This window comes from Lupinus angustifolius, chromosome LG14 (genome assembly GCF_001865875.1).
Source record: "Lupinus angustifolius cultivar Tanjil chromosome LG14, LupAngTanjil_v1.0, whole genome shotgun sequence".
Lineage (NCBI taxonomy): Eukaryota > Viridiplantae > Streptophyta > Magnoliopsida > Fabales > Fabaceae > Lupinus > Lupinus angustifolius.
Window position 1 is genome coordinate 16,130,633 of NC_032022.1, and position 20,380 is coordinate 16,151,012.

Below are 20,380 nucleotides of genomic sequence, written 5' to 3' on the forward strand. Positions count from 1 at the left end.
ATCATAACCTTCATAAATTTATTGCTTGAAAGAGATTATTTACTTAGTACAACAAATTAAGTACAAACGTTAACCAAAATGATTTTTCACTCAATAATATCAAGATGGAAAAGTTGACTTGCCCATGAAGAAACTATTTTAAAACAGTAGCACATAGAGATGGAAAGGTTTGTACCCTAGAAACATATTTTGGAGAAATGGAAAATTGAAATCAATAAAAAATAGAAAATTAATCCTAGAGAAGTTTTTTTCTTTATATATGTAAATATAATATAATAATATATATAATGTATAAGACGAGGAGGCCAACATGAAGTGTATAGTAGTGAGTATTTTATATTCCGTTTTTGTATTATTGTGTTGACACTACTCGTGGTACATGGCTACATGGTAGTGTATGGTGCTATTTTAGGAAACATATTAATCATTGCAGATCCGTTCATTTGCGGTGGTTAAAATTGATGCAACATAGTAAACACACAAGGTTTCATTCATGTTTGCATCAACACCAATGCATGACAAGGAACAAAATAATATATGCATTTCAATTATTTGACTCCTCCACGGTTTTTTATTACTAAACAAGCTCTGTGATCATCATAAGCCAATAATTGAACATGGCTGGTGGTGGTGGTGGTGGTGGTGGTGGTGGCGGCGAAGGTGGTCACGGTCACACTGATAACAGAACTCTAGAGGAGACACCTACGTGGTCTGTCGCCATGGTTTGTGCAGTTATCGTTATCATTTCTATATCGTTGGAGAAATTTATACATAAATTCGCAAAGGTACATTTTTATATAGTTTATGTAATGTTATATTTTGTTTCTAATTTGATAGATTCATGTTAATGTTACACATTTGTGGAATATCTATGATATGATTCGGATTAATGAATCTACATTTCGATAATGTTTAAGGTGTTTGAAGCAAAAAAGAAGCTTGCTTTGCTGGAAGCTCTTGAAAAGATTAAAGCAGGTAAGCACTAATTAGACTTGTCATGTTGTCATTAATAATGAATAAGAATTTGTTTGTTGTTTGTTTGCAGAGCTTATGGTTTTGGGATTTATTTCATTGCTCTTAACATTTGGCCAATCCTACATTTCTAAAGTGTGTGTTCCTCAGTATTATGCAAATCAAATGTTACCATGTAGTCGGAAGAAGTCACATGGGCCTCCAGAGGAAGGGCACGATACGGGTGGTGGTGGTGGTGAGAATGAAGCCGCGGAACATCGTCGCAGGCTTTTGTCATATGAACGTAGGTTTCTAGCTGGTGGTGGTGGATTTGTCGAGTGTAAATTGGTAAAAAAATAAACTCTCTCTACCAAACCAATCTTCACCTTGTTTTCTTTGTAAGCGAAGTTTTCCATGTAGTGTCATGCTGATGGTAAATTTGCATTGGAAAACAGAATCTTTCAGTTTTCTATATGTTACACTTTAACCAAGCTTAATGGAACTAGTCAGCGTTTCCCGTTTTGTTGTTTTAAATTTTGAAGAATTCCATATTTAATTACTCAATATAGCAGTATTTTAATGGTTCCATTTCCATTTTCACTTGTGATGAAGTTTCAGCTTGCAGCATACATCTTTGTAGAAAGCTGATGGAATTGAACACTTTTGGGTTGTTGAGTTTGTGTAGGGATCTGAGCCTCTTATATCCGTGGGAGGGTTGCATCAGTTACACATTTTCATATTCTTCTTGGCTGTCTTCCATGTGATATACAGTGCCATAACAATGACTCTTGGAAGAGCTAAGGTATCTATAGATTCATTCATGCACGCATTAATATTTAACTTGTGAAGAACTAATTATGATATCTTTTGTGAGGCCAGATTCGTGCATGGAAGCAATGGGAACAGAGCCATCTCGTTGATGAAGACGCCTTGAATGGTACATCAATGTCTCATGAATAATATAATGTACATTTTCATGCTTCAAGTTTTGACATCTTCAATTCTTAACTTGGTGTGTAATGATTGTTCAGATCCCAGAAGATTCAGGCTTACTCATGAAACATCATTTGTGAGGGATCACAGCAGTTTCTGGACCAAAACACCAGTTTCCTTCTATTTTGTAAGTACCCACTCACACCTCTCTTTCCAATATATATTATTAAGCTGTTTTGGTCCAGAAAAGTTCCACTGCCAAAAGCTCAAACTTATGTTTTGGTGTAGAAACTTATTCTTTTATGAGTAATTCTTTGAGAGACATACTTAAGCTGTGTGCTTTTATATGTAGTTTTGTCATGACAATTCTTGGTATACTTACAAGTAAATATTTAGGTTAGGTTGGTTCCTGACTAAAGCACCATACTATCATTTTCTGCCCAACTATATTATGTAAATTTCACACCACCTTATATAAAGCAACTTGGAATATACATTCTGAGATATAGATGTACAAGAAGTGCAATATATACACTACAAACTTATTAGTGTTTTCATGTTTTGCTTCAATTCATGGTCTATAATATATTAATGGTCAATTTTCAGGTATGTTTCTTTCGACAATTTATCAGATCTGTTCGTAGGGCAGACTACTTGACCATGCGACATGGATTTGTGTCTGTTAGTATTTTTTCCAATGCAATATCACTATTGTGCTTGTACTGTTTGTTCTTTTTCATACATTGACATCCTATTTTCATTTTTGTAGGTCCATCTAGCACCTGGAAGTAAGTTTGATTTTCAAAAGTACATCAAAAGGTCATTAGAAGATGACTTTAAGGTAGTTGTGGGAATCAGGTAATTTTGCCAACACTTCAGTCTAATGTGTTATTAGTACTTTAGCTTCATCAAAGTTATGATTGTTAGGGTGTGTTTATTTCAGATTATATCTGGTTATAAACCCTATTGAAAACCAAAATCAGATGTTTCTTTCGGCTGCTGCATGCTTGACAAAATAGATTATAGCACACATCAGTTTTTTTTTTGCCTTAAAAAGCACTAGTTAATGTGAATCTAATCCGAACACACTTAGAGTATATGTATTTCCTAATCTTTTAGTCTGAAGTTTTTTCTAATGTATATATTCATGATTTTTGCAGTCCAATACTTTGGGCTTCAGTGGTGTTATTCTTGCTTGTAAATGTGAATGGTTTGTCCTTGACCTATTATTATCAATTGGTTTGATAAATTGGCACTCAAATTCAATTAGAATGTAATTGGTAACTTCTTTTCAGAATGGCACGCATCATTTGGGTTGTCTTTTCTTCCACTAGCCGTAAGCATATATATATCTTCACTGTTCACTGCCAAATTATATTTTTGTCTGAGCTTGAGGGAATAATAGAGGACTAATGGTTTTATGAATTGAAGGTGGTTCTGTCTGTTGGAACAAAGCTTCAAGCGATTATAACTCGAATGGCACTTGACATAAAAGAAAGGCATGCTGTAGTGCAGGGTATCCCTCTTGTGCAAGTCTCTGACAAGTACTTTTGGTTTCAATGGCCTCAGTTAGTTCTTTATCTCATTCATTATGTCCTCTTTCAGGTATAAGTAGTTCTCCATCTTAATTATAACAATTTTAGTAGCTAAATTGTGGTTATGGGTATGTTGCTTTTAGCAGAATTGGAAATAAAACCAATGTGACTACAATTGCAATCAAGATATGGTGGCATAAGTTACAATATCGTGGCCACTAGGGATATAAGTGAGCATAGTTGTGTCAAACATTTAAAGCTCAAATTTGGCTTGTAAAGAAAGGAACTTGTTCAAGCATTTAGTGAGCCAACCTCTAATAAATAGCTTGTGCCGTAATTGCATATTTGATAAATATGTTAATTTGAGATTATGATGAATATTTGAAGAATTTGTTGCAACTTGATGCTTTGTTTTACATGTCCAGAATGCATTTGAGCTGACATTTTTCTGCTGGACGTGGGTAATGAACTGTTTCTAGTGTCTTCTTGTGACAACTGTTTTGCTTCTGGAACCTTAAAACTCTTCCTCTCTGATGCAGTATGAGTTTGGCTTGAATTCTTGCTTTTACGAGAATAAAAAATTGATGTATTTCAGAGTTGCTGTTGGGTAAGTCATGGAATAGTTATCTTGAACTTGAATTGCCAATGTTAATTCATGATAGTGCTTACAATGTAGTATCCTATAAAATACTAAACTTATATATTTGGCAGGGTCGGAGCACAAATCGTGTGTAGCTATGTCACACTTCCACTCTATGCGCTGGTTACTCAGGTATGGATTTTAGAACCAACAACATATAAGATATGGAAACATTTTCATGTTGAACATGTTTGGTTTGGGAAAACATTATCTGTTTTCATTAATAATACAAGTGAAATTTGTTGTGGTAATGTTAGATGGGATCAACAATGAAGAAGTCAATATTTGATGATCAAACATCTAGAGCACTGAAAAAGTGGCATAAGAATGCTCTGAAGAAGGCAAATTCAAAGGGTCGTGGTACAGAAATTAGAACATTGGGTGGGAGCCCAAGACATTCACCACGTGCAAGTGAAAATGCTTATTCTAACATTGCAGTAACAGAAACACAGATGACTGAACAAACCCACCAAGGATTATAATCAGAATTCAGAACCATCACTATCAAAACAACAACATATATAATACTTCAAAGAGTTTAGATGTGATTGCAGCAATGCACCATATTACAAGGACAAGCAATTGAAAGATTATTATATATTGTAAATGAGGAGAGTACTTTCATTTAATACTAGTATTTCTGTTTCTAATCAATTCTTTAAATGATTAAAAATCACATTATTAATTAGAGTAATTAAATAAATATTTGTAAACTCTAGCAAAGTATTACTTATATATGTCTATGCCCACAAATTCATGATGTTTTGTGGACCCCATCTTTATAATTAAAAAATAATTAGTGCTATACAAAAATCAAAATTAGGATAAAATGAAGAAAAATTCTTATTGTTTCTTTGAAAGATAAGCCAATATCTGTCTCACTTTTCGAAATATACATGCCCTCCTCCTCCTCAATTTTGTACACCAAATCAGGTTGATGTGTCTAAACAAGTTTTCCTCCCCACCTAGTGCATCATATCTAAGTGAGAAAAAAAGCCATGGGAATGACATGTCCTTATTTTTGTCTTACTTGGTGTCCCCATTCAATTAGAAAATCTTATTTAATTATAAAAATTGTAATAACAAAAATTAATATTTATACATTATTGTATAAAATTTAATTGGCTTGGTGCATGGAGGCATGATCTTTTTGATAGAGAAAAAAGAGAAGGAAGAAAATAGAAAAGGGTATATGAGTAATTGTGTAGAGAGTGGATAGACTAAAATAAAAGCAGAGGTGATGAGAAGTTGGGAGTGAACATGAGCAATGAGTTGCAGTTGTAGTTACACTACTAAATTGTTGCTAGATAAATGGAGCGATCATCATTATTCAATTTCAAATTCAAATTCAAATCTAAATCCAAATTCAAATCCCAGAGTTTCAATTTCTCGAAGGTCGACGCTGCTTCTGATTTCATCTTCACCTTTCAACGGTGCTGTTTGGCTCTCTCCTCCACCGCCAGCTGAGGCCATCAGAGAGAGACGCAAAAACAAGAACATTCCCATTGATGATTACATTACTACACGTTACTTACTTCTTACTCACTCACCTTTATCCATTTCTCGATTAGGAACATCAATTGCTTATCTATTCGCTTTTTGTCATGTTTGATTCCAGCTGATGGATTGAAATACTATGATTTGAAAGAGGGAAAAGGTCAAGTTGCTGAAAATGGATCCACTGTTCAGGTTTGTTAACTTGTTCATAGTGGGAAATTGCTATTTTTGTTTTCTTCTTCATTTATAGTGTTGTGAATTGTCCTTAACACACAGGTTCACTTTGAATGCCTATATCGTGGAGTTACAGCTATATCAACTCGAGAATCTAAACTCCTTGCAGGAAATCGTAGCATTTCTCAGGTTCAAATCTTCAATCTAAATTTCTTACATATTATGAGGGTTATTTCATATTAGTGGTGCTGATGCATAAACGTCATTGCTCTTAAAAAAAGCCATATGAATTCACGGTGGGAGCTCAACCAGGAAAAGAAAGGAAGCGTGATTTTGTAGATAATCCAAATGGTCTATTTTCTGCACAAGCATCACCAAAACCTCCACCTGCTATGTATTCAATTGTTGAAGGAATGCGAGTTGGTGGAAAGGTTACCCTAACATCTTTATCATCATTTTCAAGTTTAGTAATGTTTCATTTGTTTTCATGTTATAATTGTTCTGTTCTGTTCATTCATTGCTTGCAGCGAACTGTAATAGTTCCTCCTGAAAAAGGGTATGGCCAGAGAGGAATGAATGAGATTCCGGTAAAATAACTCTTATTGTTATCTCCTTCCTTTCTCCGTTGTCGCTAATTCAATTTTTGACTCGATGAAACATTCATTTTGTATCATCTTATCTATTGGTCCATTCCATTTGTGTTGCATTTTAATGAAAATGATTAGCCTAAACATGTGGTAACTAAAAGTTGTGTATGATGTTGCAGCCTGGAGCTACATTTGAACTTAATGTTGAGCTTTTGGAAGTTGTAGCTACCTGAAGAATAAAGTGTATGAGCTTTGACTTGAATCTTATGAAGAACTTCACAATAATTTGTACTCTTCTATTCCCACGGCCATTCATTTTCCCCTTCTTGAGTAGGGTGATAAACAATCCTTTTTCTTGTGTTAAGATTATTTAATGGAATTATGATTTGGATTCCCTCATGAGGATGAAGCAAGACCCTATTTCATTCTATGATTTGGATCCCATTTCTATTTCATAAGCATTGTATGTTGTTGTTAATGGTTGGGGAAACATGTAAAGTAGAAAGGTTGTTACTATGGGCTCCCCCATCCCAACCAATAAGCCCACACTACCTCCACTTTTTTGTATCCCTTTATTTTCTTGTATCACATTTACCATATTTTTTATTTATGTTTTATATGGGTACTTCAAAATTCAAATAAATAAATACAGAGACTCGTTTGCTCTTGATAAATTAAAAAATCTCACTTAGTTATTAAAAATTTAATAAGCAGTCAAATTGTGATAGAAATTGTTTAGGAACTTATTGTAGATGAAAATAAAAGACTTGAAAACGAGTTTATAAACTCTGAAGTAAGTCTTATAATTTTCATGAAATCATTATTGTTGGGCTTATGTTACAGAAATGGGCTGATAGAGTAAAAAATAAGAAGCGTGTTATTCCAAAAAATAAAAAAAGAGAGTCCAGGTTGATGTGTTCGGGTTTTAATTTACCTAAGTGTTATGAAGTTGTATTCTATCTGTTTATCCTAATTCCTAAGAAGAAAATGGAGACATCTCTTCGTTACGGAGGAGATTCGAAAGCTTTAAAGATCTATGCCAAACAAAAACTTCCTATTGACTCCAACACCTTCTTCCAGGTCTTCTTCACTCTTTTTCATTTCTCTCTCATTCTTTTCTCTTACTAACTAAACGGTCACGTTTTCTCTAACTCAGGTCCACGGAGAGCTTGATACAAGATTTGGACTACCTAGTTCTTACAGTGCCCTAATTAGACATTTATATCCAAATGTGAGAGTGAGAGACTCTTCATTTGTTTCTATTTCCTTATCAATAAATAATATTATTTTGTTAATTGTTGTAGTTATCAGCAAGCCTTGGTTTAGGATTGCATTATGATAAACATGACAAGTTGAGGTATACTGTAAGCGCTAAGAAAACATTTCCTGTGACTCTTGATGACCGCTTCAATTTTAAAATTAAGGGTCGCTGTGTTGTTGACAAGGACTTTAAAGAGGTACACTCTCTTTCTCTCTTGTATATTATTATTCACTATATTTATTATTCACTAATTATATCTTTGCAGAGGAAGTCCACTGGAGCTGCTGAGTTGTCATGGAGCATATTGAATTTTCAGAAGGACCAAGACCTTAGACTTCGACTCGGCTACGAAGTATTCGAACAGGTATGCCATGTTAACACTAGCTTAAACTTGGGAGATTGTAGTTAGTTGTGTAGTTAGTAGATTCAATTACAGATCTTTAATCACTTCAAGTGTAACATTGCCTAGGGTAGTTTTGTATTGATTGTGTTTCTATCCTTTTCCAGGGGAAACATTAATGTGCCCAACACCACTTTTTTTGTCCCCAGTCTCTCACAGCATCCAAATGAAGGGAAATCTTTTTCCCCATTCAAATAATGTGCAAACTCTTTCTGTTGTTATCATTAGTCAAAATCTGCATGTTGCCTTTGTGGAAGGCTCATGTGAGTTAAGGTCAAATTTAACTATCCTCAGTAAAACATTGTTAAGCCCTAACTATTAACTATACATTTTGGCCTAGCAAAAGTGTTTGATCCAACAAGTGTATTCAATTTGAGGTCATGAGTCCAAACTATGAAGAGAAATTGTGGAAGGGGAAATTGATCCTTTTTACCTGGATTGAATTGTCATTAATGACAATGGGTTAGTGCAGTTTAGTAAAAAATAAAAAAATTAATTGTAAGCCTTCTATTAATTTGTGTCGGTCTAAAGAAATTAGCAGCTAGCAAGGTTACTATAATCTGTTGTTGCTGGTTCCTTAATTTTGCCATGCTATGATTATCTTAATGCTTCATTCTATGTTAAAACTCCTTTCAGGCTCCTTATCTGCAGATTAGGGAGAACAATTGGACCTTCAATGCAGACCACAAAGGTAGGTGGAATGTGAGATATGACCTGTGAGAATAGCAGAGACCTTTTTCTGCAGACTTGTTTGTCATTTTTTTAACAGCTACTTGGCTTCTACTTTTGTTATAATCAATTAAATATCAACCTTTTGGGCCACTTATTGATTCTCAATCCCCACCAAAAAAGGAAAAAAAAAATGAGACCGTGTGTAACTTTTTTTATTTAGTGATGAGAATTACCTTTGCATGAGGATGTTTAAGAAATGCACAAATTTAGACTCCAATACGATGCAACACTATTTAATGGCCTCTATTGTGTGCCTAAAGTCATATTACATCAATGGCCCTCTAGTAATACACTTCAAAATGTAATATGGTTTGTTTAGGGTTTAGGTAACTTTTACAACTAGTATAAAATGAGAATTTAATTTTAATCCATGAGCGTAAAAGTAAAAAAGTTTTACACCATTGATGTGGTGACACTTGCAAATACACTGTTAACCAAACAAGTTAGAATGGTCAAGTTGTTGCACGAATTTTACATATAAAGTTTAAAGTTCTAATTAGAGTTTAGTTTGATATTAATATAGAGTTGTTTTCCCATAATTAAGAGATCAGGATCCAATGCTAAATTATGGAATTGTGGATTATTGATTCTTATCCGCTCATTGTAAAAAGAAATTAGGTTTACAATTGGGTATGGATTCGACGTAAGGTGCATCGATGCGTGGCTCAAATTGCATTCTTCGTGTGGATTGACAAAAGCCCATGTTAGCGCAATGAAAAGAAGTAACGCACTCACCCTTGTCTCACGGTTCAGTAGTATAACTCATGTCCTTATTACTCACTCCTCAAATCTATACATGTGTATGTTCTTTTAATAGTAAATTCAATAATGTTGAACCACCGTCAAAATAAAGGTTAACGACTTGATATTGACCCTTAATTATAAACAGTATAAATCATTTGGTATAAATCATGTGGTCGCTAGTAAATAATTAGCATAAAAACATAGTGTCAACTAAGACTACGAGAGAGAGGGAGAGAGGTGCACCTGATGCATACAACTTTTAGGAAAATGACTACCACTTCATGTGCCCATGGTATGCAAATAAATAAAAAGTGTTGCCATGCTCATTTGAGAAATGGTGAAAGAATGAAGAAGAGGTCGAAAGACACATTGCAAGTGAATAAATGGTGGTGTAAATTAGCAAGCAAACCCTTCTAGATAAAGAGATTGCAAGTGGTCATTATAACTTATAATATGAATATTCTCATAATCAATGGTTAGAAGAAATGCATAATGCATCAATGCTACTTCATGATTGAAAAAATAGCAACAATAAAATATGAACCTGACGTGAATCGAACACGCAACCTTCTGATCTGGAGTCAGACGCGCTACCATTGCGCCACAGATCCAATTTATGATATCGAAGTTCTCTTTAACATGCATACGATTAATTCTCTCGAGAAGAATGTGTATTTGAAGATTTAAGGAACTGAACGCGTATTAAAGATGAAGGATCAAAGGTGCCACTATCCAACAATAAGTCTTAAAATCTAGTTTCATTTACCTACGAATCCAAAGCACGAACCCAAACTCAATCTGTTGTGGATATTTTTTGTATGCATTCAAAGATCCTTGTACCCATTGCTATATCTATTCATATTTTTGAGTTATTTGAACATACTATTTAATTAATGGATGATCAAAGGCAAGGAAAAAACATTTGAACAAAAACAAATATTCCTGCCTTAACTTTACAGAAATTAGGATTTGGATTGATTATATAAAAAAATAACTAACAAAGTGTTAGTCGGTAAAAGGCCTCACTAAATTATCGGTAAAAAAGTCAACGGTTAAATTCATGTGAGTAATATTAGTTGGGAGGATAATCACACACTCTGAAAACGACAATTAATTTCTTATCCATTGGATGAAAGACACCATAGTACTACCAAAAAAGAATATGAATGATATATTATATACCGATATATATAGTATAAAAATTTATATTATGACTGCATATAAAAGCTTGACATATTTGGTTAGGTGTATGAATGACAGCATTAATTAATAAATAACTATTATAGTAGTAATATGTAATTCTAATTGGGAGCTAATACAAATAGGTCTAGGTCTTAATTAGTATTTTGTTTTGTTGTTGTTGTTGGGGAAGCAATGCTAGCTAGATATTCACCAAAGCGCCTTCAATGATTAATGGGAATATCTAATAAGTGCATGAAAATGAATGTACTGTTGCAGTCTAATCCTGGAGCCTATTTCCACTCCATAATGCAAAATTTTATATGAAACGATAAAATAAAGTACATTTATATGTTTAATCTAGAAGAAAACCTCCACCATATAAATTTATGACAAGCATAATGTAGAAAAAGAGCTGGTGGGTTTGGCAACTAAAATTGCACATGTATATAAAGATTATCACTCATTCTTGGCACAAGTAGTCTGCTTAGCACCAACAGCAAAGAATTCAGTGATGACTTCAAGGGGCATACCCTTTGTTTCTGGCACCTTCAAGTACACAAATATCCAAGAGATGAAACACACAACCGCGTAAATCGCAAAGACACCTGTCAGTCCTATAGAACTAAGCATCACAGGCAGTGAGTATGTCACAATGATGTCTCCAATCCAGAACACCAATCCACAGATGGCAATGCAGATGCCGCGAACCCTAGTCGGAAATATCTCTGCGCAAAGGATGTTTGGAATTGGTCCATAAGCCATCACAAAGGTGCAGAAATAAACCACAACACAAACAGTTGAGATTGCTGCATTCACAACTTTTCCAAAATTTACTGTGCTTCCAATTATCAAAACTAGGAGTGACACTATCAGCACTGGAATTGTAACGAGTAGCAACTGCCTGCAAATGATGGAGTTTGTTATTCACAACAAATCAATAGGATGTATAATTGGAACAATCAAGGAGAACAAGGACAAATTATGTATTTTATATTTTACAACAAATGGATGTATAATTAAGTTAGTCATGTATGAATTGAGACAATTGTGTTGGGGAAAAAGATGAAAAGAAGGATACATCAATAAACAACAGAATAGGGAGGGAAGGAAAAAGAAAGAGTGTACCTTCTACCTGAGACATCCATGAGTCTCATGGCTAAGCCTATACAAGGAAGCATCAACAAGGTTGTGAGAGCACTGATAAGGAATGATGCAGATTCTGACCCAATTCCTAGATCTGAAAGAAGTACTTCAACACCGGCCTCTTCAAGGATTTGTGGTGTGTAATATAGAACCCCATTTATCCCTGAAAACTGTAAAAAGACATGTACAATTAGGCGTTAGTCATTGATGACAAGTCATAAACCAATAAGTTGATGCAGTAAACTGAAAAAGAATGAGAATTTCAAATATGAAGAGTAAGTTATACAAACTTAGTAACTCCAAGATACTCAAAGCAAAGAAAAGAGCTAACAAGTGAAAGGAAATGTGCATGGTGAAAATGATGAATGAGAAGAATAGTAAATGCCACTCTTCTACCATATCTAATTAAGGAAATTATGAGTAGCAACCACACGTTACCTGCTGAAGTAATTGTATTCCAATCCCAACAATCAATGCATGCTTAACCCCTGGTTCAAGAAGAGATTTCCAAATTGACCCATTTGAAGTCTCGGACGGGTGAACCATGGCAGGCCCAACTGGTTGCTGACTAATAAGCTGCTTGGAGCAAAGAGCAGGTTGGCTTACCAAGGCAGAAGCATGGACAAGTTCACCTTCACCGGGAATCGATACAACTGATCCTCGTCGAGATCCAGGAACTCCATCCTGGTGCAAATATATTCTTTTAAACCCTCCTTCCTTTGTACTATCCTCGCCTTTATCAGACCATTTCCATGCCAGCTGCCAGCCACCACCAATGCCTGTACTATCAACTGCCTCACCTGACCCTTCTAGGATACTTCCAGAAGGAGGAGGTATGTCCTTTTCGAGGCTTGTTGTTTGGCGCCATATCAAAGGACTTTGCAAATTATCACCAGAGTCCCCAGAACCAGCCTCTGATGTGTAGTCCTCACTGTCTCTCTGTAGGCTTTCTTCATCCCACTGCTCAGTTTTAACATGAGGCTCAGCTGTGCTGAACATACTTCCAAAATTTGGAAAAAGAGTGCTTTGCATACTTCCTGTTTCAGGGAGCTTCTCATGAACACTACCAAACAGAGTCACAAGAGGATCCATTAGAGGGACGCTTCCATGGCGTGAAACATGACCCACAGAACTCTGTCCAGTGACAGGTTTTGCCAACCAAGAGAGGCCTGCTTGGGATCCATACAATCGGATTTTATCTTTCTCTGTTGTTTGTTCATGATCATCCCCTACCTCATCATCAGGGCCTATTACATACTCTTCTATACATGTATCACCTCCAATTCCGAGACCTTCAACCAGCAACGCCATCTCGCCTGTATGAGTAAATCAAGTCATGACATGATTGACAGTAACAAAAAAAGAAGAGCATATGTGAAGAACTGCATTGCACATACATTGAGACCATTGAGACATTATAGCAGATATTAATTATAACAAATTTATATAAAGCAATATTTCTTAGTTCCATTTACTATCATATCTATCGATCAAAAAATGAAAACTTCAATTCCAAAGTATTAAACTCAACGGAAATATGCCCTAAACCTATGCAATTTAATTTCCCTGTCACTATCAAAGATTTCAAGATCCTTGATCAACATCTCCTGAGATCACAATGCTAGCTACAGAAATGTATCCAAATCCAACTATAAAAAATGGTACAATTAATAATAGTAATAGCATTTACAAATTAAAAACTAGTTTATGCAATGAAAGGTTCATACTACATGAGATTACAATGGATCATACTATATATATAATAATACCTGATACATCTTCCCTGGCTCGTAATCTTTGAAGAACCTTATTAGCCTGAAGCATCTTCCCTTTACTGACCAACCATCGAGGAGACTCAGGCAAGAAAAATAGAGTTAATAAGAAATAAAGGAGTGATGGAATAGAAAGAAGGCCAAGCATTAGTCTCCAGTTAGGAGAGGCATTGAATGACATGAGAAAAAGCATAGAATATGATAAGAACATGCCAGCAGAACCAGTGAACTGAGGAAGTGTATTAAGAGAACCCCTTATCTCAGAAGGTGCTGTTTCAGATATATAGACAGGGACAAGAGTAACAGCAAGACCAATCCCAAATCCATCAAGTAGTCTTGCTAAGCAAAGAACATAAACATTAGGTGACCACATCATAACCAAACTACCCAAAAAATATAGCAGTGATGATATAATCAACATTGGTCTCCGACCAACCCAATCTGATATGGACCCAGACCATGTTGTTATTAGTGTTGCCCCTATTAGAGACATTGCCACTACAAGTCCTTCTATACTTGTTTCCAAACCAAGATCTTTTTTTATATAAAGAATGGCACCTGAAAATAAAAACATGCATGGATCATGATCATGATAGAATTCAAAAAATGGGTATAGTATAGTATGTGTGAGATGAGAGTACGAACCAGCAATAGTAGCATTGTCCCATCCTTGGAGAAAATTACCTATAGAAGCTGCGATAGCAACTAGAACGGCACCACCTTTCATAATTTAGAAGCAGAAGGAATAAAGAAATGGTGTATATGATATATATATATATATAGGGGAATGATAAGTTTTTTAAACTTAATACATATAAATTGTTAAATAGATTTACACCATTGAATATTCATATAATTGATGATTGGGATGAGTATATTCTAGCAGGGTGGGTTGAATCACAACTTTTATACACTTTCCTTCCTATGGACAATCTACCTATTTATTTACTTTCCTTTCCTACTTTTCTTTTTATTATTTCATTCATTTTTTCAGTCAAATCAATCTTTTTCTTTTGGAGATTTTAGCTTAAATATGGAACTGCCAAATGGAAATAAAACATTTTCAATTATTCTTCTTTATTCAATGAAAAAGGAAAACAATGATGAAAATCAACTTCTCATTTAAGGTTTAAACAAGCTCTTGAGAAATCACTATAAGTCAATCCAACTTTCCTACTGGCACATAATAAAAATGTTTTGATAAATATGAATCTGAAAATTTTAATATATATTTTTTGTACTACCAAACATATTTTTTATCTTTTGATAAAGAATTAAACATTTGTAACCAATCATTTTAACAAATATTACCACTTTTTGTCATCCTTTAGTAGCAGAGTATTAAATCATTTGTTATATTTAGGACATCAACAAAATATGTCCATTTTATTAATATTGCTACGTGTAGGACGTTTAAACTGAATGCTTCATGTTATAATAAATCAATGTTCCCTTTCGTATGGAACCAACAAAATATCTGACTGAAATTATTTTGTTGCATGAAAATATTCACCATTTCCTCTTGATGTGTAGGGGATACCTAAACCTAACTTTGTTTTTGAGGAAAATAAATTTCTCATTAGTCATCATTACGTCTCTACAAAATATTAGAAAACTGAAGTTCGTATCTACACTTTTATATATTATTTAAATTATTATTTTTCAGTTTTTAGGAGAAGGTTTAGTTTCATATTATTTTAATATTTATTTCATATTCTCAGAAAACGTTCATTCCCAATTCCCCCGACATGGTTGCTATATTTTCTCTTTCTTTTTTTGTCCAATTTCCTTCTTCTTTTATATTTCGTACCATAATATTTAGATTCTCTAACTTATTAAGCATTCAAGTTTGACTCGTTTCAAGAATTTGGTAACCTTAGGATTCTCCCTCCTCTTTCAATACTATTAATTAATGAGAAATATATATATATACTTATAATCCATAAATTATATATATTTTTAATATATAATTTATTATTTATATTTAATTATTTTTAACTTTTTTAAAAAAGTAATCTAAATAAATAATATATAATATAATAGATATATATAAATCTTTATACTAATAATATATAAATATTACACTTTTAATTAATTATCTTCCCATAAATTGTTTTCTATACTCTATACATTAATAATGTAAATTTGATGTGACAATACTATCTCGAATCAATGTAGCCCGTCTCATTTTCCTAGTTGTTCAGATTGAACGTTGTTATTAATATCAATAACACATTGATCAAGTGGTCTGAAATTTTATTAAATAAGATTAAAATGTTAAGATTTTAATTCTCCTAAACACATTTGTTGGCAAGAACAATTAGGTACTCAAAATGAATTAATCATTACCATAAAGGTGAAATAATATTCTTGTTAGTATAAAAAGAATGTTCTAATGCATTCAGGAAAACAAATAATTTGCATATAATTTATAGTAAAATACCGTTATTTTGATTGTGCATCATAGATATTAATTATGTCTATACATAAATTGTTTGACCTAATGAAATAATGGGTACTTTAAAAATTTATTTATGGAGTGTTTTTGATAAGTTTATAATGGCGAATGTGTTACTGGCTATATATATTTAATTCAGAGCATGGTTTGTCCTGAAGCATTAGCAGCAAAAGGTTGGAAAGGGAAAATGTTAGAGTGGGAGAGGTGATTTTGGAATTGACATTCTAATTGTGTAAAGGAGAGTGGGGTTGCATGAACAATGAAAACGGTACTCATGCATCACCCATTTTGTTATCTAATTATAGCTTAACTCATTATATATATTTAGTTAGTATCTACACTCATATGATTAAGGCATGCGATTTAATGCTTTGATGCAAAGCCATTTGAAAGAACCTACTTAAAGACTACTTTAAAGCAATAGACTTTACTTTAAAGCAAGATCTATAACATAACCTATAAATACCACTCACCTTTCTCATTCTTCCTCACCCCTTTCCCCTTTCCCCTTTCCTTCTACTCTTCTCTCTTATTCACATTTCAAGTAACTATCACAATGCCTTTTTCCTCCTTCTCCATAACACTTCTCCTAGCCTGCTCCATCTGCCTATTTCCCTCTTTGGCTTCTGCACGTGATTTCTCAATTCTGGGCTATTCATCTGAGGACTTAAACTCCATGGATAACCTCATTCAACTCTTTCAATCATGGATGTCAAAACATGACAAGATTTATGAGACCATTGAGGAAAAATTGCTCAGGTTTGAGATTTTCAAAGATAACCTCAAGCACATTGATGACAGAAACAAGGTGGTCAGCAACTATTGGCTTGGGCTCAATGAGTTTGCTGATTTGAGCCACCAAGAGTTTAAGAATAAGTACCTTGGTCTCAAGTTTGACTCTTCTAGAAAGAGAGAGTCCCCTCAGGAATTCACTTACAGAGATGTTCATTTCCCTAAGTCAGTTGATTGGAGAAAGAAAGGTGCTGTCACCCCAATCAAGAATCAAGGTTCATGTGGTAAGTATATATACCTATTTATTTGTAGTTTTCTACAATAAATTTGGACAACAATTCACTTTTACACACATTTTTCTATTCTATCTCAAAATAACTTATACCTCAATATTTACCACACCGATATAAATCAAATATTGTTGTTCCAATCCAATGTTGTAAAAGAAACTTTTCTCTATAATAACCTACTAAGTACCTAATGTTCAATTTTTCAGCTGGTAACAAGCATAATTATTGATACACATATATGTTATTGATATTACTTACATGTTTACTAAACATATACTGACATGGTAATGATGAACATGATAACTTATTGCAGGTAGCTGTTGGGCATTTTCCACTGTTGTAGCGGTTGAGGGAATAAACCAGATTGTGACAGGAAATTTAACAACTTTGTCTGAACAAGAGCTGATTGACTGTGACAGAACTTACAACAATGGCTGCAATGGGGGTCTCATGGACTATGCATTCACCTATATAGTACAAAATGGAGGATTACACAAAGAGGAAGATTATCCATATATTATGGAGGAAGGCACTTGTGAAATGAGAAAGGTAAACTAACAAGTTTCATCTATTAGTCTATTACTATTATGGATATGGTTATAAAATAGGTATAAAAAGGGGTGTAGGTAAAAAAAGTGATGATTTTCCATATCAAATGGTTTATGGTTCCAACAAGGTAATAGAAAAACATTTAATTGTCTCATATATATTTCACTCTTGTTCAACAGGAAGAAACAGAAGTTGTGACCATTAGCGGGTATCATGACGTGCCACAAAACAATGAACAAAGCCTGTTGAAGGCACTTGCAAACCAACCTCTCAGTGTGGCCATAGAGGCTTCAAGCAAAGATTTCCAATTTTATAGTGGGGTAATGTTTAAATATAAACAACTTGTTATATATATGCGTTATGCATGTGCCTTGGTACTTATGGTTCTTAACATTGAAGAAACTAATTATAATATGATTTGTTAAATTGATTACCATATATCATATATGTAATGTAGGGTGTATTTGATGGACATTGCGGAACTGAGCTAGATCATGGTGTAGCAGCTGTTGGATATGGAACATCAAAAGGGTTGGATTATATAACAGTGAAAAATTCATGGGGATCAAAGTGGGGTGAGAAAGGATACATAAGGATGAAGAGGAACATTGGAAAGCCTGAGGGTATTTGTGGAATCTACAAGATGGCTTCTTATCCAACTAAGACCAAATAACTTTTCTTCTATTCTTCACTCCATTCTTCTGTCTCCAATTTTTTTCTTATGCCCCTCTTATTATTTTTCATCAACTGTCACCATTTTCATATTTTCCTTTCAAGCAGTGTAATGTCTTCCAATATAATATAATATAATAATCTTTACTGATAATCATAATGCGGCTGTTTCTAGATTTATTCTCACAACATAGTTGATTCTAAAATTCTAAAATAGAGCATTAAAAAATGAATCATATGGTTGTGCCTTATATGAGTTTCATTTCTAGAATATGCTTACATCATAAGCATTTTGGATAAAATATGCCTACATCATATAAATATGTATAAAAAATATGTGTAATGTTGGATCATTGTAAAAAACTTATAGATACTTCAACAAGCACCATGTCTTCTCACATACATGATTAAAACTATTTAACTTTTATAACTATTTTTAAACGCATATATATGGTGATTATTAAAGAACTCACACACATATATATGTGATGTGTGTGGATATAGGATGAGTGCATAATAATATAATACATTTATAAAAATAACATCCAAATTATAACATAAAAGACTATTAAAAATTGTAAAAGTTTTGCATTGTACGGGTAAAAAACACTAGTTTGTGAGAAACCCAATAACCTAAAGTAGTATTAGCAACAGGAAATAGTATTCCACAGCCATGTACATTTACATATATCCAACCCACTTGTACTTTGAGATACATACACGTACATACAATGGCTATATAAGTACCACTCCCTATGCTTTTATTTGATTTGAGATTTGCAAATTATTCCATTCTTCATATCATTCGCCATCAACAACATCAACCTTTGGTGGGGCTGGGGCAGATGAATTTCCTGTTTTGTTTGGCTCCTTGGATGCATTGCCAAATTCTCCTGGGAAGCTCAACAAAACTACCTACAATAACCATGTTTAGGTAACTAAGTGACAAGTATATGTATATAGCTGAATAAGTAAATGTATATATATATACCTGAACAGTAGAAGCAGCAATCATTTCACCTGCAACTGCACCTCCCACCAGATGGCCACTTGGCCCGAAAAATGAGACAGTTAATCCACCAGATCGACCCGATGGACCACTTCCACCATCAAACAAAACCAATGAACCACCAAGTGACTGGATCACAAATCCTCCCTGATCAACCAAATTTCACAAGGGTTATCCAACTTGTTTATAGTATAACATAATCACACTATCACTTGTCAATATAGAATAATCATTAGCAGCAATAAGTATGCATTAATGAAAAGTTCCATAATTCACCACATAAATGATATCTACAATTAACAACATAATTGATCGATCTAATAATGGCTAATAATATACATAATTGTGGTAAGATTAGATAAAAATAAAAGTTGGTAGGATGTTTATAAACCTCATAAGTCACATGTTCATTTGAAGGAAGGCGTAGTTTCACTCGAGAAATTTCTCCATTGGCAGTGAGTACGCAAATGTTTCTGCCAAGATCCCGTGAAAGGGCCAATATCTCCGTACTGATACACTGCATACCAAAATATAACACATCAATATTTGGTCCCAACAGAAACTAATCACTAGTCCTAAAAAATCACAATCAAATTTACAACACCCTCCACTCTACAAACAAGATCGATAACCACAATATATGACAAAAATCATTCCATGGAAAACAAGCAAATTCAGGCATAATTATCAATATGAAAATAACACATAAGTATCTAAAACTAAATGAAAATAATTCGCTCCATGCATATGAAACATATAATAATAATAATAATAATAATTAGATACCTCTCCCACATTCACAATCATAACATGCGTTGCCATTGAAGATCCTGGTTCTGCACAAAGATTTTCCATAAAAGAATAATATATCAAATATAATGAAAATTGATTATTCACTTCTGGGGTGAAACAAAAGGAAACCTTTCTCATCACTTGGGGGTATATATAACATGCAATTGAAAATAAAAACAGCTCAAGGTTGGTCACATTCATGGAATATTAAACAACAGTAGCAGGTACCATACCATTTACGCGCTGTTTCTTATTGCCTGGTTTTTTTGAAGCATCACCGGTGATGACAGCAAAAGGACGAGAAGGAGATCCATTGGAAGCATTAGC

At 33.8% G+C, this 20,380-nt stretch overlaps 6 protein-coding genes and 1 non-coding gene across 7 annotated transcripts; 4 read left to right on the forward strand and 3 right to left on the reverse strand.

The window, feature by feature from the left end:
• On the forward strand, positions 355-4,633 carry LOC109326226 (MLO-like protein 9). The gene is made up of 15 exons (XM_019558924.1): positions 355-785; positions 918-975; positions 1,046-1,299; positions 1,637-1,753; positions 1,831-1,888; positions 1,983-2,071; positions 2,491-2,565; positions 2,654-2,742; positions 3,045-3,094; positions 3,180-3,220; positions 3,316-3,489; positions 3,845-3,880; positions 3,959-4,026; positions 4,131-4,191; positions 4,317-4,633. The coding sequence occupies exons 1-15, from the start codon at positions 618-620 to the stop codon at positions 4,539-4,541; spliced, it is 1,563 nt and encodes a 520-aa protein (XP_019414469.1). The 5' UTR covers positions 355-617; the 3' UTR covers positions 4,542-4,633.
• LOC109327143 (peptidyl-prolyl cis-trans isomerase FKBP18, chloroplastic) lies at positions 5,264-6,551 on the forward strand. The gene is made up of 6 exons (XM_019560195.1): positions 5,264-5,585; positions 5,678-5,748; positions 5,833-5,919; positions 6,012-6,161; positions 6,258-6,317; positions 6,497-6,551. Exons 1-6 carry the CDS (start codon positions 5,327-5,329, stop codon positions 6,548-6,550), a joined length of 681 nt encoding a protein of 226 aa, XP_019415740.1. The 5' UTR covers positions 5,264-5,326; the 3' UTR covers position 6,551.
• Positions 7,258-8,896, forward strand: LOC109327144 (outer envelope pore protein 21, chloroplastic). The gene is made up of 5 exons (XM_019560196.1): positions 7,258-7,397; positions 7,474-7,548; positions 7,622-7,774; positions 7,844-7,942; positions 8,615-8,896. The coding sequence occupies exons 1-5, from the start codon at positions 7,305-7,307 to the stop codon at positions 8,696-8,698; spliced, it is 504 nt and encodes a 167-aa protein (XP_019415741.1). The 5' UTR covers positions 7,258-7,304; the 3' UTR covers positions 8,699-8,896.
• TRNAW-CCA lies at positions 9,994-10,065 on the reverse strand. The gene has a single exon. It is a non-coding gene; the product is annotated as a tRNA-Trp (tRNA).
• Positions 10,936-14,278, reverse strand: LOC109327145 (monosaccharide-sensing protein 2-like). Its single transcript, XM_019560197.1, has 5 exons — positions 14,197-14,278; positions 13,549-14,109; positions 12,218-13,095; positions 11,762-11,949; positions 10,936-11,537 (listed from the first exon to the last, which is right to left on the reverse strand). Exons 1-5 carry the CDS (start codon positions 14,276-14,278, stop codon positions 11,093-11,095), a joined length of 2,154 nt encoding a protein of 717 aa, XP_019415742.1. The 3' UTR covers positions 10,936-11,092.
• Positions 16,512-18,352, forward strand: LOC109326079 (cysteine protease XCP2-like). The gene is made up of 4 exons (XM_019558732.1): positions 16,512-17,025; positions 17,345-17,580; positions 17,760-17,900; positions 18,038-18,352. The coding sequence occupies exons 1-4, from the start codon at positions 16,566-16,568 to the stop codon at positions 18,251-18,253; spliced, it is 1,053 nt and encodes a 350-aa protein (XP_019414277.1). The 5' UTR covers positions 16,512-16,565; the 3' UTR covers positions 18,254-18,352.
• Positions 18,845-20,116, reverse strand: LOC109326429 (AT-hook motif nuclear-localized protein 7-like). Its single transcript, XM_019559113.1, has 4 exons — positions 20,048-20,116; positions 19,653-19,778; positions 19,244-19,408; positions 18,845-19,167 (listed from the first exon to the last, which is right to left on the reverse strand). The coding sequence occupies exons 1-4, from the start codon at positions 20,114-20,116 to the stop codon at positions 19,054-19,056; spliced, it is 474 nt and encodes a 157-aa protein (XP_019414658.1). The 3' UTR covers positions 18,845-19,053.